Source organism: Podarcis filfolensis (assembly GCF_964270895.1).
Source record: "Podarcis filfolensis genome assembly, chromosome: 8".
Lineage (NCBI taxonomy): Eukaryota > Metazoa > Chordata > Lepidosauria > Squamata > Lacertidae > Podarcis > Podarcis filfolensis.
Genome location: NC_139611.1, coordinates 68,410,175 through 68,437,161, shown reverse-complemented (window position 1 = coordinate 68,437,161; position 26,987 = coordinate 68,410,175). Strand labels below are relative to the sequence as shown.

General features: G+C 46.1%; 1 protein-coding gene across 1 annotated transcript in view; it reads left to right on the top strand.

The window, feature by feature from the left end:
* Positions 1-2,261: 2,261 nt before the first annotated feature.
* The window catches only part of SDC3 (syndecan 3), a 111,434-nt gene continuing 86,708 nt past the window's right edge, over positions 2,262-26,987 (top strand). The window contains exon 1 of the mRNA XM_083627595.1: positions 2,262-2,876. Coding sequence (XP_083483721.1) covers positions 2,775-2,876 — 102 coding nt within the window. The 5' untranslated portion in view covers positions 2,262-2,774. The remainder of the gene's footprint in view (positions 2,877-26,987) is intronic.

Here is a 26,987-nt window from a genome sequence, read left to right as displayed (position 1 = left end):
GGTAAGGGAAATATATATTCTAATAATTTATTGAACTCTTCCCCTTCCCATTTTTATTCCCACAACTACCCCGTGAGGTAGGTTAGTTAGGCAGAGCAACATTGACTGGCCCAAGATCACCCAGTGAGTTTCATAGCTGAGTCGGGATTCAAACTGGCCTTGCATGGGCATTGGCATCAGGCAATGTCATCCCTTACATATGTCCTGGAGCATCTCATGCATGCAAAATGTGTGTATATGACTCTGTCCCAGCCAACATGGCCAATAGTGGGGAATGATGGGAGTTGTAGTCCAATGGCAACTGGGTGGCCACAGGTTCTCCTCCCCTGCTTGAAAGGTAATCACCAACACTTAGCCAAATTATGCCTCCTCTATAGTGTTGTAAATGAGTAGTTAAGGGGCCTGGGCTCCCTCTGTAACATGAGCACTGCTCCCCAGCAAATGTAGATAGGATTGCAGCCTTGCCTGTTGGTTAACTGACTTTGAACCAATGCACTGAGTAATTGGGACGCGGGTGGCGCTGTGGGTTAAACCACAGAGCCTAGGACTTGCTGATCGAAAGGTCGGCAGTTCGAATCCCCGCAGCGGGGTGAGCTCCCGTCGTTCGGTCCCAGCTCCTGCCCACCTAGCAGTTCGAAAGCACCCCTAAGTGCAAGTAGATAAATAGGGACCGCTTTCTAGCGGGAAGGTAAACGGCGTTTCCATGTGTGGCGCTGGTCTGACTCGCCAGATGCAGCTTCATCACGCTGGCCACGTGACCCGGAAGTGTCTTCGGACAGCACCGGCTCCCGGCCTCTTGAGCAAGATGAGCGCGCAACCCTAGAGTCGGTCACGACTGGCCCTGACGGGCAGGGGTACCTTTACCTTTACCTTTACTGAGTAATTTAAACAAGCTCCACCTGTGGACTAGATGACCCTTGGGGTCTCTTCTGACACTGCAATTCTTTGATCCTAAGGCCCTCAGAGAAGGATGTCTGAGGATCCCAAAGAGACAGTTTTGAGCACAAAATAATGCACGGTTTAACAAAAAAGGCAGTCACTCTTTGCTAGAAGGAAATGTCATCTTTAATATTTTATTCTTCACCAAGTCTTGGCAATGTGGGATCTTCTCATTCATTGTAGTGTCTTCCTGCAGGGGCCGGCCCTACCATTTGGCAGAGTGCCTTAGGCAACAGATGCCAGCTCTCCTGAATTCTGGGCTGCTGCTCTCCTCTGTTGAAGGAGCTGCTTGTGCCACGTGAGCACTTACTAAACTAGCCTATTGCTCTCAGGTCTGTTGGAGGACATTATCCTTTTGCCATGCCTTTTGTATGTTTCAGCTACCAGTCCTTGCAGTCCATTCATGATAGGAAACATTTGGTTGTCTCATTTTTTAGCCCGTCTGGAAAACTCCAGTGAACCTGTAACCCTCAAGATGTTGCTAGACTACAGCTCCCATCATCATGCCTGCTGCAGCTGTTGGTTGTTGGGAGTCGCACACAATCTGGAGTCCTCGTTTTGACAGCATTTGGGATACATTTCTGTCTACAGTTTTGCTTGCCTCACCTCATATTGCAGAGTTGCAAAAAGGTTCAGGAAAGGGCAATCGAGATGGAGTGGGATGTTGGAAAAATCAGGGCAGACACAAGGAAACTTCTTCATGCAGCCCAAAGTTAAATTATAGAGCTTGCTCCCGTGGAAGGGCAGTGATGCTCACCACTTTGGAGACCAAATTTGGACTTTAGAATATCATCAGAAAAATCCATGGGAGGTAGGACTATCAATGGCTACTAGCCCTGACGGCTATGCTCTCCCTTCCATGGTCGGTGGCATTAATGCGTCTTAATACCAGTTTCTGGAAATCACAGAGGGTAGGGGCTGCCCTTGTCACCGGGTCCTCCTGGGGGCTCCCAGCAGGTTTCTGGTTGGATGCTGGACTAGACGGGCCATTGTCCTGACCCAGAGGCTTTGCTTACGTTCTTATGGCATATTGCAAACTAGTTTCTCGCCCTTGTGTTAGCGGTGTGCTTTCAAGGAGGTTTTCAAACAAGGGGGGGGGAAGCAAACTCGCCCCAACCTCCTGCAGCCTAAATGTGCGGAACACCTCCTCCTCCTTGCACATTGTTCACAACGAGCTCGATCCTTTTCCTTTCCAAACCCCTCCCCCTTCCCCCCTAACCTGCCTCCAAGTAAAGCGCACTGGGAGTTGTGTGCGTCGGGGGCACATCCTGGCCACTAGCCGCTGACCCAGTCCTCCGCTAGAGGGCGCCACAGCCTCTCTCCCTCCTCCTCCTCCTCCTTGTCCCCGCAGCCATTGAGCGAATGGACAGGGCTCCGGAGCGCACGTTTCCTGCAAGGGGGAAGAAGCCGCGGCGGAGCACGCTCTGATCGTTGCAGTCCGGCGCCGGCGGGGTGCGAGTGGGCTGGAGCCGGGGAGGCGTCGCCGTGGGCCCGGCGGACTGGCGAGCCCCGCAGCCCTGGCCTCCGCCCTCCTCCTGCCGCCTCCTCCTCGCAGCATCTCTCCAGCCCAGGAGAAGCAGCAGCCGGCGGCGCGCTCCTTGCCTTTCCTGCATCCTCGGGCTCGCTGCCGCCCTCCTCCACCTCCTCCGCCTCCTCCCCTGCCTCGTTGCTGTGGGTTTCTGGTTGCATCGGGAACAAAGGAAAGGCTTCCCCCCTCGCCCTCCCTCCCTCCTTCTTCCCTCCCTCCCCCCTCCTTTCCTCCCGTCCCTCTGGACTCCCGACGGGCGTAGCAGCCGCAGCAGCCGCCGTGGGCGCCCCGATCGCCCCTTCCCAGCATGAAGGAGATGCCTCGGCTGCTGCCGTCGAGGCCCCGCCGGCAGGGAGGGCTGCTGCTGGCGCTCTTGCTGCTCCTGCTCCTGGACGGCCACGTCGCCCGGGTAAGTGACATCTCTGACGCCCCCTCGACGGCACCCGGCCCTGCTTCCTTCCCCACAGGACGCGCACCCCCCTCTCTCAATGTTTCCAGGTTTACGTCGCTGCCTTCCTCCTTCCCGCGGCTGGACGCCTTGCCTCTATCCTAGGCCTGCCGTGCCAAGTTCCCTTGACAGGGGGCTTCTTCGCCTCCCCCCCCCCCGGCCTTTCCTCCCGGGGGACCCTTAGGCGCAACCCGCACGCCCCGCCCCAGCCTTCCTGGCTGCCCCTCGATGGGGGAGAGGAAGGAGCAGCTGCGGGTTTTTGCATTCGTGGGGAAACAAGTGGCTCCCTGGGTGGGCGTGTTGGCTCAAGGAGGCGGCCTCCCTCTCTCTCTCTCTCCGCTTGGGTCGCATCTTGTGCGCTTTCTCCCCCCACTTCCTCGCTTAGCTCGACCTTTAGGCAGTTTTGGCTCAGCCACGAGTCCTCTAGCCCGGTGGCGTTTGCTTCCAGGTAAAAGGTGCGCCTTGCTGCCAGAGCGCAGGCGAGTTTCTTCGGCATTTAAGGCCCAGTCGATTGTGTTCAGCGGGGCATATTTCTCTGGAAAAGCACGCCTTTAGCATCGCAGCCTTGCTTGAAATTAAGAGCAGCGGCGCTTTACTCCTAGGTAAACGCGCGTAAGGACTGCAGCCTTATAGTGTCTCCTCTCCCCCTTTCTTGCATTTATTTTGTGAATGGGGCCTCCGGTGTCTTCTCTCTGGGACATGTTAGTGTTGCAGCCTTGTTTGGGAATAAGCCCCCTTAGTCCATGGAAGGGGGCGGGGTCAGCCTCCCACATAACTGGCCAGGATCGCAGCTGGAGTTGCAAAGGGCTTTGTTGGGGGTGGGGAGAGAGGTGGGACCCCCGTCTCCCGTTAATCTTCACGGTGATTGCAAAGCTTCCCTCAGAGGAATCGTTCAGCCACGTCAGATGGTGGTAATAAATAAAGGCACTTCTCGCTCTTCCTGGTCCCAGATTTCCATTCTTGGGGGGGCTTCCAGGCACTTGGGGTGGGGTGGGTGAAAGCCATATCTAGATGTCATTTGAAGGTCAGCTGGGAAGTAGGGTTACAAATAAAGAGGGCATTCTCTTTTCTCCTTTGCAATTTCGTCCTTGTTCCTTCCACATGCTTTATTTTGGGTGGGCTTTTTCCATGGGGTGGGTGAAGGTTTATTCCCCTTCTCTCCCGTCTGACTTGCTGGAACTGCAGCGAAATGTTGGGAGGAGGCCGGTTTCTGTCCCTGCCTTTCCTCTCTAAGCTGATTCCCTGCCATTCTGTTCTCTGTGTGGGAGGGAGTCTGGCTGGCTAGTCCTATTTGTGTGTGTGTGTGTGTGCGCTCGCGTGTGCCAAGGGATGTGCCCCTGTGGACTGCATATCAATGCCCTGGACCAGTTCTCTTGCCATTGCTTTCCTCTTGCCATTGCTTTCCCCCTCAATTGTCAAGCCTCCTGCCTGAAGAAAATGCTGGCTGTCATTCCAGCAAATGATGGAGATGATGCTTGCTGATTGCTTAAAAGAGAAGGAGCGGGGTGAGGTTGGCCCATTGAGATTCTCTGCACGCAGTTTGGCCTCTGTGGTGCTCAAGCTCTTGCTAGTTTCTCTTTCCCCGCAGGGCCTTGTCATTATTGCCTGTGGCACAAGCCGGGTCCCTTGTGTGGTTGGGGGGAAGGTTGCTTAAGGCAGCCTGCCTACAACCTGACCACCCTCTTGTGAGGACTACAGCTCCCATCATCCCTGACCATTGGCTGTGCCAGCTGTGGCTGAAGGGAGTCAGAGTCCCAACAGCACTAGCTGGGGGAAGTTTAAGGCAGCTTACATACCTTGTTTCCTCCAATTTATCATGTAATATGGAATATTATAGGGGAAAGGTTATATTGCCAAGAGGGTTGAGGAGCTAACAGTTTCTCGGTTTGTAGGATGGTCAGTGTTCTTCCTGCCCTGCCCCCTGCCCCTCATAGAATCATACAGTTGTAGAGTTGGAAGGGACCTCAGGAGTCATCTAGTCCAACCCCCCGCAATGCAGGAATCTCAGCTAAAGCATCCATGACAGATGGCCATCCAACCTCTGCTTGGAAACTTCCAAGGAAGGAGAGTCCACAACCTCCCAAGGGAGACTGTTCCACTGTCAAACATCTCTTACTCTGGGGATCAGCGAAGGTGATGCCTGGAATTTCCATGCGCTGCATGGTAGCAAGAGGTGATGGTCCAAAGTAAAAAATATATAAGACATTAATGCTCTAGAGACAAAGGCAATGGGGCATCTTCATAGGTACACAAGAAGAGCCTGCTGGATCAGGCTAGTGGTCTACCTGGTCCAGCACCCTGTTCTCATACTGCCCTTGGGAAACCTGCAAGTGAAATTTGAGCACAAGAGCACTCTCCCCTTCTGTGGTTTGCAGAAACTGGTGTTCAGAAGCAGGACTGCCTCCAACAGTGGAGAAAGAACATAGATATCATAGCTAATAGCCTTCCTCCATGAATTTGTCTAATCCTCTTTGAAGGCATCTACGTTGGCGTCCATCACTGCCTTCTGTGGAAAGGAGTTCCATTGTATGCACTGAACAGAGAAATTCATTTATTTTATCTGTCCTGAGTCTTCTAATACAGTGGTACCTCGGGTTACATACGCTTCAGGTTACATACACTTCAGGTTACAGACTCCGCTAACCCGGAAATAGTACCTCGGGTTAAGAACTTTACTTCAGGATGAGAACAGAAATTGTGCCCCGGCAGTGCGGCAGCAGCAGGAGACCCCATTAGCTAAAGTGATGCTTCAGGTTAAGAACAGTTTCAGGTTAAGAACGGACCTCCGGAACGAATTAAGTACTTAACCTGAGGTACCACTGTATTCAGCTTCCTTGTTGGGCCCACAAGGGAAGAGACATGCGCACCATATATCTGAAGCACATTTAAGGCGCGTCCTTCCCATCACTCAGAGAGAATCCTGCAAACTGTACTTTACTGCTCACAGAGCTAAAATTCCTAGCACCCTTAAACTACAGTTCCTAAGTGTGATTTAAATGCATGGTGTATACACAGCCCATAACTCTGGCTGAGCGCATACTTCATATGAACAAGGTCCCTGGTGCAATCCCTGACACCTCCAGCTGCAAGGAACAGGTAGCAGGTGTTGGAAATGACCCTTTACCTGAGACCCTGGAGAGTCACTGCCTATCAGAGGAGGCGTTATTGAGATAGATGGACACATAGATTGAAGATAACTTCCTGTGCACCTCTGCTTTGCCCCTGTGCCATGCCATCTGTTTTGGGCCAAGGTGGAGGGTCAGTGCCCTTTGTGGATGGCATCATGTTGCACGCTTGAGTTTAGCTAGATGCTTCGAGAGGTAGGGGGATCTCTAGCGGCAGACACCCAAGTGTCTCATCCCTAATGTCTACTTGAGCACTGCTGTTTAAAAGCCTGATTTATGCATTGTATTAAAATGTCGATGAGGTCACTCTGCAAAGCACTCTTACTTCCTTTAGCAAAAGTCAATGATGGGAAATGCCTAGATCATTTGTTTAAAAAAAGGGAAAAGAAAAGAAAAGGTCACTCTCCATATTTGGCTGCTGCATTTTCTGTGTGCCAGAACAAATATATGAACATAAGGAAAGCCTGCTGGATCAGGCCCATCTAGACCAGCGTTCTGTTCCCACAGTGGCCAACCAGAAGCCTGTGGGAAACTCTCAGGCAGGACCCTGAGCACAAGACCATTCCTGTGGATTCCAGCAAGTAGTATTCAGAACAAAGTCATCATGGCTAGAAGCCATCAACAGCCCTCTACTCTATGATTTTGTCCAACCCTCTTTGAAAACCATCTCAGTTGGTGGCCATCACTGCCTCCTGTGGCAATGAGTTCCATAGTTTAACTGTGTGTTGTGTAAAGAAGTGCTTTCCTTTTATCGGTCCTGAATCTTCCAGTTGCTTTGCCATTGATTGGGGCCATTCCCAATTCACGAGAGAGTCCGTGCATCTTTCTGTCCTTCCCAAATCCAGTTCCTGGGTTGGGGTGGAGGCCATGTCTCTCCCATGCATTGTTAATCCCTAAACCATATCCAGGGTCCTGTTCCCTTTCTGTTCTCTAAAGCCACCTTCCCAGGCCTCCTGCCTTCCAGCTTATATCTCCCCTGACCTTTAGCCATCCTGTCTGGGGCTGATGGGAGTTATGGTCCTGTGGTCCTCCATGTTTTGTTGGACTCCCATCATCCCTCACCCTGCTGGCTGAGGCTGTTGGGAGCTGTTGGAAGGCCGTAACTTCTCCCTCACAGCTGTAGTGAGACAAAGAAATAGTCGGCTTCCAATATTCTGTCATAAATCCATATGTTACCTGCCAGTAACTGAAATAATAACCAGATGAGGTACTTCCTTTGGGTGAAGGCAATGATTCTGGGCTTGATGTTCTAGCCCCAGAGGCTTGTGGGAAAGCATCTTTCGTGAAGAGCTGTCCATTCGCAGGAAAGGAAAAGTCCCCAAACTCAGACTTGTCGACACTGTGAAGTCTGCGCTTGGCTTTAGAAAGAAGCAATGTACTCTAGGAACGGCTGCAATAGATAATGTGGCTTTCTGAGCCTGGATGACAGGAAAGCAGGGAGTTACTGGGAACAAAATCAGCCGAGCAGCTGGAAATACATAAAATATTTTTAGAGCAGAAATAACTTGTTTACCTCAGTGGTGGGACCAGTGTCTAAAAATTCCACTGGATACACAATCCACTTCAGTCAAGTGCAGTTTAAAAACAAAAACTCAAATATTGATAGGGTTTAACTTGCCCTGTTTGTTGACTGCCGATTACCTCCCAAATCCGCCCCCAAAATCCACTTGTTCCTTTGGATATTTGCCCAAACACCCACAAATTAAAGCTTCTAATAATCTATTGATTGGAGGGGAGGGGGAGGGAATCTGTCTTGCAATCACTTCCCAAAGCTTCTAACAAATGTCTCCACACACACCCTTCCTCACCCTGTGTGCATGAGAACAAAACATTGTAGGTGGCATAGAGAAGCAATGAGAAACATTGAGCAGCTGGAGACTGATACCAAGGGAGTTCAGCTTGAGTTAATGGGAGGACTGCTCTCCCCCTGCCCCCCGCAGGGGCTGGCAGCTGTGAAGGGACTGGGTTCTGGCAAAGAGGTGGCTTTTCAAGCACTGCTGACAGCTGTGGAAAGTGGCTGGAGTTGTTTTATTCCTACCAGAGGGACAGAGATAAATTGTCTGCTGCACTGGGGTGGGGGGAAATGGGTGAATTTTGTTTTCTTTCAGATTCTCATTTTTCTCAATCTTAAATTCAGTTCCACACAATTCCAAATCACTTGGTGATTTATTTATTTTTTAAAGTCCTTGTGAAAAATCACCAGTATTTCAGGGCAAATTTCACCAAATAAGATACATTTTGCCGAATATAATGCCCCTTTGTATGTTATTTTCATGGATATCTGTAATAATAATAATAATAATAATAATAAAATTTATACCCCGCCCATCTGGCTGGGTTTCTCCAGCCACTCTGGGCAGCTCCCATCAGAATATAAAAAACATGATAAAACATCAAACATTAAATACTTCCCTAAACAGGGCTGCCTTCCAATGTCTTCTAAATGTCAGATAGTTGTTTATTATTTCCTTGACATCTGATGGGAGGGCGTTCCACAGGGCAGGCACCACTACTGAGAAGGCCTTCTGCCTGGTTCCCTGCAGCCTCACTTCTCACAGTGAGGGAACTGCCAGAAGGCCCTCAGAGCTGGACCTCAGTGTCTGGGCTGAATGATGGGGGTGGAGATGCTCCTTCAGGTATACTGGGCCGAGGCTGTTTAGGGCTTTTAAGGTCGGCACCAGCACTTTGAATTGTGCTTGGAAACATGCTGGGAGCCAATGTACATCTTTATGCACACTCCACCTTCGTATATGTTTTTCTGGACACATTACTTGGCTAAAGAACTGCATGGCAGAATTTGGAGAACTGTTACTTTCAAGAATGGGCTGTGTTTTTTTGGTTTGCGTATTGTTTTGGCTCAGGTGATGATTAAGGAGGCTGGTTTTTCTATGTGAATCAAAGTTCTCCTTCCTCCCTAGGAGCAAGTGGTATATTCGTGGAGGGAGTGGGAGAGGAAGGGAAATGAATGAGAGCAATGAGTTAAACTGTGGAACTCTCTCGCTCAGGATGCAGTCATGGCCCCCAACCTGGAGGCCTTAAAATAGGATTAGACAAATTCATGGAGAAGAAAACTATTGATGGCTACTGGCTAAGATAGCTCGGCTCTGCTGTTTCTATGGTTGGAGGGAGTAACACTACTGAATACCCGTTGCTGAAGGGGAGAGTGCTTGGGTCCTGTTTGCAGGTTTCCCACAGGCAGTTTGGTTGGCCACTGTAAGAACAGGATGCTGGACTAGATGGGTCATTGGCCTAATCCAGCAGCCTCTTCTTTCATCCTTGTGAGAGATGCAGAAACTAGTTTGCCTTGAACAGCACATCCTGTACTCTTGGGGAGCTTCTCTCATGCCCTGACAGTTCTGTAACTCTGGGCTGGTGGGATGCCAAAGTATCTCCTTTGCTTGTGCTCCACTGCTTCAAGCTATGGCTCATTTTCTCATTGGGGAAGAGAAAAGTGTGTGTGTGTGTGGACATTGTAGTCATTAGAAAAAGAGTGAAGAACACTGTGGAGTTCTGAGGCTTTCAGAATACCAAAAAAATTAAAAGAAAATTAAAAGAAAATGACTATGGGGGGGGGGAATGGTGTCCAAATCAGCCCAATGAGGACTGAGGGTGCAGCTAACACCCGATAAATATGGACTTTTAAACAGGCCTAACATTGTCTGGTATTTTGTCATAGACATCCAATTGAAAAATAAATCTAAAACCAAATGGGCTACCCAATTATTTTTTTAATGATCATCTCAAACGAGATAAGATGTAACTTTTAAAATTTTCCTAATGAGGCTGGTAAGCCAGATATCGAATCTGCAATTAGATGTGTAATTTTATTTTCAGGAGCAAATCTCTGCTTTATATGTGGCATTTCTCTTATAATAGATATCTAACTAGCTCTTGTTCGCTTCCTTCTTGTGCTAGTATTTAACGTACTGAGCAAAATATTGTATTTCTCCATCCAACCATTGGTAAAGTTGTTAAGCTAATAGCAGGGGTTAAACATTTTGCCTGGAGGTAAGTCGAAAACAAATTAAGTCTAGCTGCATACATTTTAAGCTGGAGTTGATTACTACCCCGCTTTCTGTCTGAGGTACATCAGGATTGGCTTGCTTGAGGCCAGGAATTTACTTCCTTCTCCAGTCTTCTGGGTTCCAAAAATTAGCTGGGTTCAAGCAATGACTTGGAGCCTGATCTTCATTGTCAGGAGAATCAAGTAGATCAGTTCTTGCTGGACTGGACTGCTTTAGATCATGGCACAATCTTTTACCCATGGTTAATAGATTTTGAGTGGGCTGTGCTCTCTCATTTTCTGCAGCAGTAAGGTTTTCACTTTGTTACCTTTTAAGCCTTAGAGTTCAGGACTGTATCTTCTCAGTACTACTCATCGTTACCATGTCAACTTGTGTTGAAACGCCTTTTCCATTTTTTAAGGGGGGCTGCGACGGGCAGATGTGGCTCTGTCTGCATTTGGCCATCACACTAAACCATGGTTTAGTGTTACAGGGGGGAAAAACCATACGTCCTCTCAGGTTTGCACATTCCTCCCTCTCTTCTCTTCTGGTGCAGTTGCAAATAGGAAATTGAAAGCCTCTTCTTCCATTTTAGATCAACCATAGTTTAGTACATTGTCTGTTCCCTAAACTGTGTTTAATCTTAACTGTGGTTAGAGAAAACAAGTCAGGTTCATAACCCATGTTTTGAAACTGGTTTGTTTCTGCTAGCCGCTAGTTAGCTACACTTCACTCTGGCTGGCACAATATGGCAGGCTGCAGTTAATCAAAAACAACAGCAAAAGCTTCCAAACTTCTCCTTGTGCTTTTGCTGAAGAAGGGAGAGGCACACGGGTCCAAGGCTTGTTGTAAGTACAGTGGTACCTCGGGTTAAGAACTTAATTAGTTCCGGAGGTCCGTTCTTAATTAGAAAGTGGCAAGGAGTACATTGATAGGCCTTGCTCTCTTAACTATAGTTAAGCCAGAAAACAAGCACCTTGTGAAGAAGAGCTCTCACCCAGCTGTTTTCCTGCAGGCTTTGTGTTGTATGAGCAGGAAATCTTTTTATGACGGAATTCAAACACAGGTGATACCCCAGTCTGAACTGCTACTGTCCAGCAAGACACTGTCATGCAGCACAGCCAGTGTTAGAAACTGATATGTGAAAGCTAGGAGCTAAATGACACCTTAAGCCTAGGTTATGGGTGCAGCAAAGGAATGTCTAGGCACACTTTTTTAAATATATAACAAGAATATAAAGCTGAAAATGGATGAACTGCAGCTCAAATATTATGTTCATTTTCACGTGGTCTAGTCCTTCCCCTGCCCACCCCCTAATAATCTTAAGAAGGTCTCTTCTCTAGTCTTCACAGATTAGCTGAAAGTGGGGAGGCAGAAAAAGGTCCTTCTTTCCTTCCACTCTGCAGTTTTAATCTGAAAACTTAGGCCCAGTACTGCTCCCAGAGCTCAGAAACCGCTTGTGCTAATGAAATTCCCTGTCGCAAAGTGCGCCTAGAGCAATGGGAGTTTCGAACACTGAGTACAACTCTCAGCATCGAATAACAGAATCATTGTATTTTAGAGTTGAAAGGGACCCCGAGGGTCATCTAGTTCACCCCCTGCAATGCAGGAATATCTAGGTGGCCTTTATGGGGATTCAACCTGCGACCTTGGCGTTATCAGCACCATGCTCTAGTCGACTGAGCTAACAGAGTGCAGGCAGATGATGCCTGTCAGTGGCGCAGATGTAGCAGTGTGTCAAGTGCAATGCAAAACAGAGGAGACCCCTGTGTTCATATCATAGTTCTCCATAACATTCCCAAGGGGCTTTTGTAGTGCATTCTCCTCTCCTTACCCCACTGCATGCTACATAGCTAAGCGCTTTTGAAATCCAAAGCACTTTAAAAAAAATGACGTGGGGTTTTGCTTTTCAAAGGGGGGAAAACTTTACACAGAATGGTCCAAGCTCTTCTGTAGAATTTAAGTAGCTTTTTGGACCCTCTCCAATGTTCTGTAATTCAGGCTGGGATCCAATTCTTGGGGGTATGTGTCTTTGAATATGTTTTGTTTCTAAGTAAAAAACGCCTACAGTTAAGCTGTGGGTTACCCAACAATTGCCTAGGAATATACAGGGGCCCAGTTGGGTCAGATCAAGGGCCCATCTGGCCCAATCTCTTGTTTCAAACAGCGGCCAGCTAGATGGAGAGTTCAAAAGTGCTGTCTGCCCCTTATTGGCACCCATCTGTCTCAGGAGACAATGGAAGTGAGGTCAAGCTGTTAGAAGGTTACAGTGTCTGTTGTGGCTGTAGAGACTGATAGGGGAGAGAGATGGTTTGCTGCAGCTGGGGCAGATGAAGGCATCCAGTTGTGCTGCTGCAGATGCACCATGGCGTTTCTCCACTGTATGTTCCTCCCAGGGGTCATTCCTCCTCTGGTCATTGCTGTGGATACACAACCTGACTGCCCGTCTCCAGGCACTGCGGTCATCTGCAAGGGATGTCCACAAAGAGGGGTTGGTGTTGACAGCCTTCGTGTCATGTTTGCAGACATCTTTGTAGCGCAGAGTTGGTCCGCCAATGGGCCTGGTGCCTGAAGTCAGCTCCCCATAGAGCATGTCTACCAGCCACTAGTCCTGCAGATAGCGCTGTGTTTGCATATCTTCTGAGTAAAAAAAAAATTAAAAATCTGAGTCCCTGACTTATCCTAGTTTTGCAGCAGAAGGGACCACTTCAGAAGTTTTTAATATTTGTGTAAGATGCTTGGAGTTAGCTTCTGAAGGAGAATCTCATTTGCACACATTCTGTTCTAGGCGATGGAGCCACATGCCATTTTGAACAATAAAATGTTTGTTTTCCATTGTCCGCCGAGCCAATTGTGTGTGGGCTTCAGAGGCTGGACTTTGTGGCTGCTGAGGAGGAAGCCATAAAAAACTTTTCTGAGAAGTTTGATGAGCTTGCAGGAAGTGAATCTAAGTTCAACAGTATGTTGAAGTGTATGTTTTTAATGTATTAAAAAAATTACCCTTAAAAATATCTTATGTATATGATGAATCTCTTGGAGATATAAAATATAACTTCACCACATCGCCAACCCAACTTCTTGTTGCCATTCCTACCCATCCAACAAACATCATAGCTCAGAATATAGGAATATTGAAAGCTGCCGCTGAACCAAACCACTGGTCCTTCTAGTTCAGTATTGCCTACTCGGACTGGCAGTGTACCTCCAGGATTTCAGACAAGGAACATGCCTACATGGAGATCCATGGAATTGAACTTGGGAGCTGCATTGTACCAAAGAGTAGTGGAGCAGTTAAAAATGGGTTGGTCAACTATTGTCAAGTAAAGGTCAGGTACTAAAGGATGACTTTTATTAAAACAATAAAAAGATACAGTCGTACCTTGGTTCTTGAACAGAATGCATTCCGGGAGTCTGTTCGACTCCTGGAACTGTTCGATAACCAAGGCGTGGTTTCCGATTGGCTCCTGCAGCCAATCGGAAGCTGCAGAAGCTGCGCCAGAGGTTTGGCTTCCGGAAATTGTTTGAAAACCAGAACACTCACTTCCGGGTTTCGATCGTTCGGGAGCCAATTTGTTTGGGAGCCAAGGCGTTTGAGATCCAAGGTACAGATGTACTTTATTCATCAACAGGTTGATACTTACAAAACAACAACAACACCAAGTCAATGTATTGTTACTGTGGAACAAATTATGGGAAGGGCACCTTATTTGCATGCAGAAAGTCCCAGGTTCAATCTCTTGCATTTCTTGGTAGAGCTGGGAAAGATACCTGCCTAAATCCTAGAGAGCTGCTGTCAGTCAACATAGACCAGTGGTTCTCAAACTTTTTTCTGTGGGCCATACTTTCAGAAGAAAAATTTACTCGCACCATACTGATTTTTTTTATTGATAATAAATAATAATAAATAATTTTTTATTTATACCTGCCTTTCCCGGTTCAGAAAACCAGGCTCAGGGCGGCTAACAACAAATTTAAAACACTTAATTGATGCAACAAAAAACAAAAAAAGCATAAAATACAGTATAAAACATGAATAACAGTAAATTCAGAATTCAAAAATCAATTTAGGGGGGAAATCCATCCAATAAACATTAGATGATCACCAGGGCTAGCCGGCTAAGTTAGTCCTATTTGGGCCAGGTAGGAGACCAGGGGAGAATTAGATGTGGGATCCCAGAGCAGGTAATCTTCATAAAAAGGGGAGGGGGAGGGAAGGAAGGGGAATAAAAGATCAGGCTAAGTTCAAATTGAAAGCCAGGCGGAATAGCTCTGCCTTACAGTCCCTGCGGAAGGAAGTTAAATCCTGTAGGGCCCTGGTCTCATGGGACAGAGCATTCCACCAGGTCAGAGCCATTACTGAAAAGGCCCTGGCCCTGGTGGAGGATAATCTGACTTCCTTAGGGCCCGGGACCTCTAAACTATGGTTATTCATGGACCTTAAGGTAAGAAATACATTGGAAAACAAGAGGAAACAACTCCTAGCAGTTCTTGAGTTGTAACATAGAACACCACTACTTTGTAATATGATCATGGGACGTCCAGAAAGTATGAAACAGCAAAGCTACATAAGAACAAGAATCATTCCCAAAATAGAATGATAAATGAGCCTCTTACACATGCACCTTAAGTATGTATACAGACTCCATGAGAGGTAGGAGCTTGCTTTTGCCGGGTAATCTCGTTTATATTAGGTCTAATTTGAGACAGGCAAACACTCATCTCCCCATCCACTCAAAGAAGTCTTTCTCTTTTCTGATCTTTCATATTTGTAAGAGAACCATTGGCTTTGACAATACTGAACTAGATGAGCCTCTGGTTTGATTTGGTATAATGTGATAACATTATTGTAACTACATTGGGCAAGTTTTCTATCAACAAGCGATGTTTCCCATGAACGTGAATGTGTGTTTTGCCTTGCTTTTGGTATTGGTTGCTGAAAACCTGGATCAAGCCCACAGAGTAGGTGGAATGTTTCAGGAGTGAGGATACTTTGTGTGGATTAAATGTTGCATTGAAACGAATTCAATAATAATAATAATAATAATTTATTATTTGTACCCCGCCCATCTGGCTGGGTTTCCCCAGCCACTCTGGGCGGCTTCCAACAAAGATGAAAGATACACTAAAATGTCACATATTAAAAACTTCCCTGAACAGGGCTGCCTTCAGATGTCTTCTGAATGTCAGGTAGATGTTTATCGCTTTGACATCTGGTGGGAGGGTGTTCCACAGGGCGGGCGCCACTACCGAGAAGGCCTTCTGCCTGGTTCCCTGTAATTTGGCCTCTCGCAGTGAGGGAACCGCCAGAAGGCCCTCGGAGCTGGACCTCAGTGTCCGGGCAGAACGATGGGGGAGGAGATGCTCCTTCAGATATACTGGACTGAGGCCGTTTAGGGCTTTAAAGGTCAGCACCAACACTTTGAATTGTGCTCGGAAACGTACTGGGAGCCAATGTAGGTCTTTCAAGACCGGTGTTATATGGTCTCGGCGGCCGCTCCCAGTCACCAGTCTAGCTGCCGCATTCTGGATTAGTTGTAGTTTCCGGGTCACCTTCAAAGGTAGCCCCACGTAGAGCGCATTGCAGTAGTTTACTAGGGAATTGTTTTTATTGGAAGGCTTGCTAATGTTTTAAGATGTGGCAACTCAGTAGCATACACTTCTCCTTGTATTTATATTTTAAGGGGAAAAGCTGAAGGAGACCGTCAAAATGGTTCATGTGCTAATTTTAGCATGCCTGGAGAAATGTGCTCATAAATATATGGACTTCTTAGGGATACTTCCCTGAAAGGAGTTAATTACAGCTAAGATTTAATTGGCACTGTATCCCTTCCGATTTCTTAATTGGATTTGTATTGTGTTGATTCATTATTATTATTATGGTGATGGTGATTGTTATGATTGAACAATGCATTTTTTACCATGGAAAATTGTCTGCCAAAGAAATAAAGCACTGGAAATATTTTTTCTGTGTCACCTCACCGGTTGGGTGAGAATTAATCTAGACCCCATGCATTTTGGGGGCCCTTTCGACAAAGGATCAAAACAATATTGATTTGATCCTGAAAGAAAATTACAATCAAGCTTTCTTAGTTCAATGTTATCCCCCCAGAGGGTGCGCATGAGGGAAGCCTCATGATTTCGACTGCCTAGGGGCCTCCACAGGGTTTGGTCTGGCACTGAGAGCAAGCGATTCAAATGGTGTCCTCCCCTCCGTTCCAGCCAGCATGTCCAATGGCTGTAGTCTATCTACAACTTCATTATACCCCTCTAGGCACCAGTGAGAGAAATGTTTGCATTTTTTTCATGGACCTTGGTTGTTGGGGACAGGAGAGGATTTAGTGAAGGAGGTTACTGTAGGGCAGAGAGCATGCAGGTTGTATTAGGTTGAAGAAATCCTGAGTTCAAGGAAGCACTGAGGCAAAGGAAGCAATCTGCCGCTAGTCCTCAGTGCTGGCTCTGCACCATTCTGACCTAGTGCAAACATGTATTAATTGTCTGCAAGAAACCCCTAGTTGAGTTTCTGGGCTGAACTTCTTTGCACGGTTTGTAGAATAAAGCAAGCTTTTGTAGCCATTCGGGACGAGGAAGGGAAGCGGGGTTTGCAAGTTTCACTTCCTTTTTCTTTTTTAATGGAGAGACAGGCAGTGATTTAGTGAAACCCCCTTGAGAAGCCTCCCTCCACCAAGACTGTTGGTGGAGATTACACAGTGTGGCTGCTAATTACAGCTTATTTCACTATTCTGGTCAGACATAACCCTTTCAGTCTATCTGGAGCAAGCATTTTCAGCAGGGGGCTGGGGGTTCTTAAGTTTCTCTTCATGCATCTGGTGGAGCGGACTGTAAATCCACAAAAGATTGTACCATACGAAATTTGTTGCTCTCTGGGTTTGCCAGGTCCGTATAGTAAAAGCTATGGTTTTCCCAGTAGTGATGTATGGAAGTGAGAGCTGGACCATAAAGAAGGCTGATCGCCGAAGAATTGATGCTTTTGAATTATGGTGCTGGAGGAGACTCTTGAGAGTCCCATGGACTGCAAGAAGAACAAACCTATCCATTCTTAAGGAAATCAGCCCTGAATGCTCACTGGAAGGACAGATCCTGAAGCTGAGGCTCCAATACTTTGGCCACCTCATGAGAAGAGAAGACTCCCTGGAAAAGACCCTGATGTTGGGAAAGATGGAGGGCACAAGGAGACGGGAACGACAGAGGTCAAGATGGTTGGACAGTGTTCTCAAAGCTACCAGCATGAGTTTGACCAAACTGCAGGAGGCAGTGGAAGACAGAAGTGCCTGGCGTGCTCTGGTCCATGGGGTCACGAAGAGTCGGACACAACTAAACGACTAAACAACAACAACAACAGGTTTGCCACACAGAGCTCTTGGTTGACTGGTAATACAGTGGTACCTTTGTTCTCGAACGGCTTAGTTGTTGACCAAATCGGCTCCCAAACACCGCAAACCCGGAAGCAAGTGTTCCGGTTTGCAAACGTTTTTGGGAAGCCGAACGTCTGTTGCGGCTTCCGCTTGAGTGCAGGAAGCTCCTGCATCCAATCAGAAGCTGCACCTTGGTTTTCGAATGGTTTCAGGAGTCGAATGGACTCCTTGAATGTATTAAGCTTGAGAACCAAGGTACCACTGTAGTCGTCTTTTGGTTAGAATCTTGCAGCTCGTGCTTCTTCACTTCATAGCTAGCAGGAGGAGCAAAAGAGGAAAGGCAGCAGTTCAGCGGTAGAACATGCAGAAGGTTTCAGGTTCAATCCTCAGCATTTCCAGGTATGGAATGTCACATGTCTGAAATTCTGGAGAGGCACTGCCGGTCAGAGTAGACAATGCTGAAGTAGATGAAACAGTGTTCTGATTCAGTAGATGGCACTTTCCTGTTCCTGAAAGCAGAACTCTCCATGAACCACCAGTTCTCGATCCTGGCTGACTACAACAGGTTTCTGACTCCAGTTATGCTGGCTACTTTTTAAAATTTGCTTACGTTGGTCAGACACAAAGAGGTTATTGCGGGACAATTTTGAGTGACAAGGGTGCAGATATTGTTTAATGCTTTGACCCACACAGACCCTCTGTGACAAAGACAGTTATCCATGTTCCACTTAATGCACTTGAATTACTGTCATGTGTTGCATACAGGGGCTGCCCTTGAAGACAATTCAGAAACTGTAGTTGGTTCAGCATATGGCAGCAAGCCTTGACTGAATGGGAAATGTCATGCCAGCTTTGAGATAATGACACTGGGTTCTGGTTGATTTCTAAGTACAACTGGAATGCTGGAATGGGCTTTTAATGGCTCCCCCAGGTTTCCATACTTTCTAGTCAAACATTCCTTCACTTACAGGGGGATATAATAATTGTTTACTAATAAGTATGTTCCATTAAATGGGATGCTTACTCTTAGGTTAGATTACTGCAATGCATTATACATAGTGCTGTCTCTGAAGATGGTTCAGAAACTTCAGCTAGTGCAGAATTCAGTGGCCAGGTTGCTCACCGGAGTAAGACGGTTTGAACATATTACATAGATCCTCGTCTGACTGCACTGGCTACCAATTAGTTTTTGGGTCTAATTCCAAGTGCTGGTTTTGACCTATAAAGCCTTAAACGGCTCAGGACCTGGACTATATGGGACTGGCAGAAATGACTGGCAGAATCCGGGACCAGGGAGAAGAGGCGGTGGAAGAAGATTGGAAGAAATTTAAAGACTATTTACAGAAATATTGCAAAATTAATGAATGTTAGAATGATGTTGGATAGAAATTAAGTGGTTTCCAGCTGTAATGCTTTAAGAATATGGAAGAAGGGTATAATTAGGTAAAAAAATAACTAAAATGGTGTTGGATTGGAAATAAGTGGTATTGGCAACAAAGTTAATAAGAATATGCAAAAATGAATTGATAATGGATGAAAATACTGAGTTATAAAATGTTAAGTTATAGAGATAAGATAAATGAAAGAGGGTAGGGATTTGCTGATTTGATTATTTAAATGGGAATACAAGAAGGGGAGGTGTGAGGAAGTCAAAGAAACAAGCAAATGAGTTTTATGTTATGAAAAACAATTGTTTTTAATTTTTCTTGTTTTTTCTGTATGTTTTACTTATTATTATTATTATTATTATTATTATTATTATTATGATGTGTTTTTGTATATTTGTCTTTGTAAAATCTTAATAAATATTTCTTAAAAAAAAAATTAAACGGCTCAGGACCACAATACCTCAAGGACTGCTTCTCTCCATATGAATCTATCCGGACCCTGAGATCATCTTCTGAGGCCCTCTTTCGTATGCTTCTTCCTTGAGAGGTCCGGAGGGTGGCAACATGAGAACGGCCCTTCTCTGCAGGGACTCCCCATCTGTGGAATGCTCTCCCTGATGCCTTCATTATACACCTTTAGGCACCAGGCAAAAACATTCCTTTTTAACCAGGCCTTTGGCTGACCTAATCAACATCCTATACCCTTTAAAACGTGGCTCTTTGTTTGGGAGGGGTGTTATTGGATTATTGTTTGTATTTTTATTTATAAATTATTTATATTGTGACCTTTTTTGTGAACTGCCCTGAGACCTCTGGGTATAGGGCGGTATTTAAATTCAATAATAATAATAATAATAATAATAATAATAATAATAATAATAATAGGATTGCAACTTTAGGCTGTAATCCTATAACAATTTATCTGGGAGTATGCTTTGCTGAACTCAGGAGGCCTTAGTTTTGAGCAAACTTTCTTGGAGTTGCACTTTTAGTTTGGAAAAAAAAAATAGGGGAAATTTCCAACCTTAGTGATCCCAGAGCTTGCAGGCTTGAATATATAAGTCTCTTTGAGCCTTGTGTAAAGTGAAGGTAGCCGTTTCTTTCAGTTGTGAAACATATGAGTCACCCTCCTAACCCGAACCTTGAATTTCTTTTTCATCTTGTCACGATCTATTTGTTCAAAAAACTTTTACCCACCTTTTCAATAGCCTAAATTTCTGAGGGGGCTACAACTCAAATAATTACATTTTTTTCCTGCTACAAAACAATGATTCAATAACTGATCTGCAGAAAGGACTTTATCATCTGAAAATAGAGACAATGTACATAGGTTTGAAACGCAAGAAAACCTTTAATAAAAACAATATTTTTTTAAAAGCAGTGGAACAGGTAAAATTACAGCCACTTCCATACTGTTGCAGGAGGGATTCTGTTGCAAACCAGCAAACTTAGGCTGTCACAATTAATTAATTGCTTCATTAGTTTAAGAGCATTTCTAAACCTCTTAATATATTTTTAAAAAAAATTCTAAGTGAGATACACGATGTACACTATTAAAAACAATATCCATTAAACCCCAAATACAACCTAAAGCCAATAAAACTATATAAAAGCATATAAAGTAAAACAGAAATTCAGGGGATTCATACACCATAAATCATGGTCTAATCTCATGAATCAACGAAAGTCTGGGCAGAAGGATAAATCTTTACAAGACCTGTGAAGCCACTGGAGGTTGCTGTTTCACATATGGCCAAAGGAAGACCATTCTACAGAAAAAGAGCAACAGCAAAAAAGAAGAAAAAGAAGAAGTCCACTGCCCTATGGGACCACTGCCCACTCTAGGGAGCGGTGCCCTGAGTAGAATTTCTGCATATGATCTAAATGATTGCATGGGCCTGTATGTGGGCAGGCAGCCTTTTAAGTTAGGTTAGACTGTGGGCTATTGTGCATCAAAGTCATTTTATAAAAAGAAATGGACTTCTTGCAGTAAGGAAGTAACAGGGCAGGGCACTAGAAAGTGTGAGCTAATGTTTGATTGGCAGGAAGTTGTATGCAAGCAAATCAGGATAGATGCCCAATCAACAGGTCGTCTGAAAGTGATAGCACATTTTTAAAAGACCTGGGATTAAAAAAAAGGGTGGGGATTGCCTGGTGTCAAAACAGTAATTAGATTTGGTTCATGCAGAGTATTTTTTTTTTTATGGGGTGGAGAGTGTTCCATATACAAGGCTCCACATCTGAAAAACATATTTTTCCCATTTACAGCTAGCTTAATCTCTGAATAGGAATACCCAGAGAAGAGCCTCTGATGAGCTGAGCTGACAGCTCAGTTGGTTGGAGCATGGTGCTGATAATGCCAAGGTTGCAGGTTCAATCCTGTGAGAAGCGAAGTTACAGGGAACCAGGCAGAAGGCCCTTCTCAGTAGTGGCGCCTGCCCAGTGGAACACCCTCTAATCAGATGTCAAAGAAATAAACAATTATTTGATGTTTAGAAGACATCTGTAGGCAGCCCTGTTTAGGGATGTTTTGAATGACTGATGTTTTAATGTACTTTTAATCTTTTGTTGGAAGCCGCCCAGAGTGGCTGGGGAAACCCAGCCAGATGGGCGGGGTATAAATATATTATTACAGTGGAACCTCCTTTTTATGGATGGGTTCCATTCCAGAGGCCCGTCCGTAACACGGAACTGATGCAAGCTGAAGCGCCGTGTCTGTACATGCATGCGGCACGATTTAGCGCTTCTGCGCATGTGCGAGTGGCGAAACCCGGAAGTGACCCATTCCGGTACTTCTGGGTTGCCGCAGGACGCAACACAAAAACACGTAACCTGAAGTGGATGCAACATGAGGTATGCCATTATTATTATTATTATTATTATTATTATTATTATTATTATTATTATTATTAATATTTCCCTCTGCTAGATGATCCTCAAGGGCCCTTCTAACTCTAACCTTCTATGATCTTAATCACGGCCCTCCAAGTGCCCCTATTTTCCAGGGGCGTCCCTGATTTAGGGAAGCTGTCCCAGTTTCTGATTTGATCCCAGAAATGTCCCACTTTCCCTTAGGATGCCCCTATTTTCATTGGAGAAATGTTGGCGGGTATGGAGTTATCCAACCCCCGAGCCGTCTGAAGGCAATCCTGTATATTGGGAAGCTTTTAAAAAAATGTTTAATGTTTCATTATGTTTCTCTGGATATTTTGGAAGCTGCCCAGAGAGCTGGGGCAACCCCAGTAAGATGTGTGGGGTATAAATAGTATGATTATCGTTATGGAATGGGATGTCTGTATTTTCATTGGAGAAATGTTGGAGGGTATGGAATCATCAGAGAGGTTTCTGGCCTTGAGTGCTTTTTGCAAGGCTGAAAGGTGTTCCTGATCTCTGATAATGCCACTCGCATGCCTTTCTTGGTGGATAAAGAGGGATGTGTGAGCATGTGTAGAAACTAGTGTTGTATACAAAGGTTGTATAGTTGGGGAACTGTTTAGAGGTTTTTGTTGGGGGTGGGATTGCTGCTGTGTTTGTCATAGTATTTTTGTACCTTTAGATCTTAAATATGATCTATGTGGAAATGGTTCAATATGGTTGTGTACTTTTTCTATTGATGGTTTACGACTAGTTTTGTTATACAGTGGTACCTTGGGTTACAGATGCTTCAGGTTACAGACGCTTCAGGTTACAGACTTCACTAACCCAGAAATAGTACCTTGGGTTAAGAACTTTGCTTCATGAGAACAGAAATCATGCAGTGGTGGCGTGGCAGCAGCAGGAGGCCACATTAGCTAAAGTGGTACCTCAGGTTAAGAACAGTCTCAGGTTAAGAACGGACCTCCAGAATGAATTAAGCTCTTAACCCGAGGTACCACTGTACCGCTGCATGATTTCTGTTCTCATCCTGAAGCAAAGTTCTTAACCCGAGGTAATATTTCTGGGTTAGCAGAGTCTGTAACCTGAAGTGTATGTGTCAGGGAACTGCCATCGGAGCCAGAGGCGGAGGGAAGGCTCCAGAGGGATGCCGGAGAGGGTCCCAGTAGGGAGAGAGGCAGCCCATCTGCTGGGGAAGGAAATCAGCGTAGCACCAGTGGAGAAGGGGGGCAGATGGGGGAATCGGCGAGGGGGCTCCAGGACTCCTCGCCGGAGACCAGCGGGGAGAGCACGGGTCCTCCGCTGCCCACACCCTCCCTGCGCAGAAGACTTCCGCGCAGGGAGAGTAGGAGGAGACTAGGAGTCAAAGAACTTCTTTGCTGGAAGAAGTTCAAGAAACGCCCATTGATGGATTCTGCCAGCGATTGAGACAGCCACAGGTGAGAGGCTGTCCAGACAGAAAGGGTTCACCCAGTGTAATGGTTATAGGGGTTGCTCGTGCGTAAGTTGCCGCCACTCCTGGCTAGGTTGCCTGGTTAAACCTTTTCTGTCTGGACAGCCCTTCACTTCATGGCTGTTTCAGTCGCTAGCAGAATCCGTCAGTGGGCGTTTCTTAACCTCTTCCAGCATAGAAGTTCTTTGACGCCAAGTCTCCGCCTACTCTCCCTGCGCGGAGGTCTTCTGCGCAGGGTGGGTGTGGGCAGCGGAGGACCCGTGCTCTCCCCGCTGGTCTCCGGCGAGGAGTCCTGGAGCCCTCTCGCCCATTCCCCCATCTGCCCCCGTTTCTCCCTGGTGTCACGCTGATTTCCTTCCCCAGCCGATGAGCTTCCTCTCTCCCTGCTGGGCCCTTCTCCAGCATCGCTTGGGAGCCTTGCTTCCGCCTCTAGCTCCGATGGCAGTTCCCTGACACCCAGGTAACCTAGCCAGGAGTGGCGACAACTTACGCACGAGCAACCCCTAGAACCATTACAGTATGTAACCCGAGGTACCACTGTATTTGCAATTGTGCAGTTTTTTCAAGTTGTGAGCCACCTTGAGCATGGTTTCGACTAAGGAAAGGCAGCATGGAAATAATATTATGCATGTATGCATATGTATATAAAATTTACATTTCTTGCTCCTCTCACTTTTGGCTCTGGACCTGCCCATCACTGTTGTGCGGCCCCTGAAATGTTGCTCAGAAGGAATTGTGACCCTTGGGAAGAAAATGGTTCCCCACCCCTGATTTAAACCAGGAAAATCTTGGGGGAGTTGCAGCCTTTCCCACCAGGAGACAAAGTGAAAAATGGTCCATTAAAAAAAATGCTTATGGAAGCATAAGCCTGGCATCGCATACTGACAATAAATGGCCCATTTTTAAACAAAGAGGGAGATGAGAATGTCTCCTGCCACTCCCCCTTTTCAATAAACAATAAAAAATATGCACACACACTAGACAATTTTAAAGCATCTGGGAACATGGTGCTGCTTTCAAATGCTGGCAATTAAATCTGGATCCAAACAAACAAGAGATGCTGAATGCCTCTCTCCCTTGGCACTCTCTTTCTCCTAAATAAAAAATATTAAGGACCGAAATGGTTTCTGGTAACATGACGGCAAAGGATCATAGATATTTATTTTAAAAATTACATTTCCAGCAGTATCTCCTACGCACATCTGCGTTCCATGTAGCCTACTAGAAACATGATTCTGGCAACTTCCCCCACCCCTGAAAGAGGGTGACATTGAATTGACAGGCTTTGCTCTCCTTTTGCTCCACATCAGAAGGAATTTAGAGCATTGGACAACATAGGTCACACCCTTTGGTGAAGCTAAGCAGGTCTTGGCAGTGCCAGAATGAGTGGCTGCAGGAAATGACCTGTGTTCAGTGATGGGGAGAGGCGAGGGAGTTGCATGTAAGAAAAAAACTGAATAAATATTCCATACCTGCTTGGTGCTGAGCTATGGCAGAGCCTTTTCAGTGGTGGCTCCCCAGTTATGGAATGCCCTTCCTGGTGAGCTGCACCCATTTCCATTATTATTAACTTTCAGGAAGAATGTGAAAACATTCCTGTTTGCATTGGGTGGCTGAAAAATACTGTTCCTGGCTGAAAAATACTGTTCATTTTAAAATTGTGTGTCTGCCTGCTGCCTGGGGCTCCTTTGGGAGGAGGGGTGGAATATAAATCAAGTAAATAATAATAATGATGATAATAATAATAATAATAATAATAATAATAATAATAATTAATATTATTATTATTTTGGGTTAAACCACAGAGCCTAGGACTTGCCGATCAGAAGGTCGGTGGTTCGAATCCCCGCAACAGGGTGAGCTCCCGTTGCTCGGTCCCAGCTCCTGCCAACCTAGCAGTTCGAAAGCATGTCAAAGTGCAAGTAGATAAATAGGTCCCGCTCCGGCGTGAAGGTAAATGGCGTTTCCGTGCGCTGCTCTGGTTTGCCAGAAGCGGCTTAGTCATGCTGGCCACATGACCCGGAAGCTGTACGCCGGCTCCCTTGGCCAATAAAGCGAGATGAGCGCCGCAACCCCAGAATCAGCCATGACTGGACCTAATGGTCCCTTTACATTTACCTGTACTGTGTCAGAACACTGGTGCATTTAGCTCTGTGCTGCTGATGCTGACATGCAGCGTCTTTCCAGGTCTGAGACAGAGATTTCCCCCCAGCCATCTCTGCGGATCGAACCTGGAACCTTTGCATGCCAAGCACATGTCATATCCAAGAAGCTTTCCTCCCTCCCATTGGCTCAGAATCTCTTGACACCTTTTCCAAACAGGGAAGGAGAGGCAACTGGAGGACGGATGCCAAGCGTGTTGCTCCATTATGGATGGGACCGTTCCTGCCTAGTGCTGAGCATGTTGATATTCTGTTTTGTCTGGCTGCCAGTGCCGCGCGAGCTGAGTGTTCTTGTAATTTCCAAAAGCATTACTCTTTCTAAGCAGCTTTGCAGGCCCTCTCCTTAAATGGTTATTTAGAATTGAAATAATCCCACAGGCTTCAAAATGCAACTAGAAAGGAGAGGGGGGAAAGCAAAGCTGAACCCACACACGTGGCATGAATCGCTTCCTGACAAGAGTGTGCCTTTGCCCAGTCCTGCACATTTGTTTATAGCTTTTAAAATGCCAACTCCAGATACTCAAGGTGGCAAAGAAGCAACAGTGAAAGCAGTGTAAAGTGAAAATAATTCCTGTGACCAACATACCACAATACAGTGGTACAGTGGTACCTCAGGTTGCAGATGCTTCAGGTTACAGACGCTTCAGGTTACAGACTCCGCTAACCCAGAAATAGTACCTCGGGTTAAGAACTTTGCTTCAGGATGAGAACAGAAATCGTGCTCCGGCGGCGCGGCAGCAGCAGGAAGGCCCATTAGCTAAGGTGGTGCTACAGGTTAAGAACAGTTTCAGGTTAAGAATGGACCTCCAGAACGAATTAAGTTCTTAACCCAAGGTACCACTGTATCTCGGTTTTTGAGCATCTTGGAAGCTGAACGTTTTGGAAGCCGAACGCTGAAAACCCAGAAGTAATTGCTTCCGTTTACGAACGTGCCTCGTTTTCTTTTTTCTCCATTGACTTTGCTGACTTCCCTTTGCACCTCAGTTGTTGAATGTTTCAGAAGTCGAATGGTCCTCCGGAACGAATTGCTTTAGACAACAGAGGTAGCACTGTATACATTCAAATCAATACGTTAACAACTTCCAACCAACAGCTAACCTTACAGAACTTCTCGGGTGTTAAGACTGGCAGAAAGAGACTCTCTTGGTAGTTCCAATACCCTCAGAAGTTCAGGCGGTGGTGGTCTAGGAGAGGGCTTTCTGGCCAGTCCCTAAGTTCCCTTCCCAGAAAGGTGTGTCTGGCACCTACAAAGTATAGATTTTGTTGCATCCTGCAAGGTTGAATTGTATTGTAGAGTTGGAAGGGACCTTGAGGGTCATCTAGTTAAACCCCTTGCAATGCAGGAATATGCAGCTGTCCCGTACGGGGATCAAACCTGCAACCTTGGCATTGTCAACACCACACTCTCACCAGCTGAGCTCTCCAGGCTGTAACCTCTGTGGGAAGGTTGCCCATCTCAGAGATGGAAAGCTCTGATCCTACACCTCTCTGCCTTGCAGGAATCTTTGGGAGAAGACAAGGCTAAGGAGTAAATCCTACACAAATCTGGAGTCCCTAAAATGGTTGGATGATGCCTTGTATCAGTGTCGGATTTACATATAAGCTAAACAAGCTATAGCTTAGGGCCCCACTCTCTTGGGGGCCCCAAAAAAATTTAAAGGAAAAAAACACCTGGATGTACATTTCCAAAATA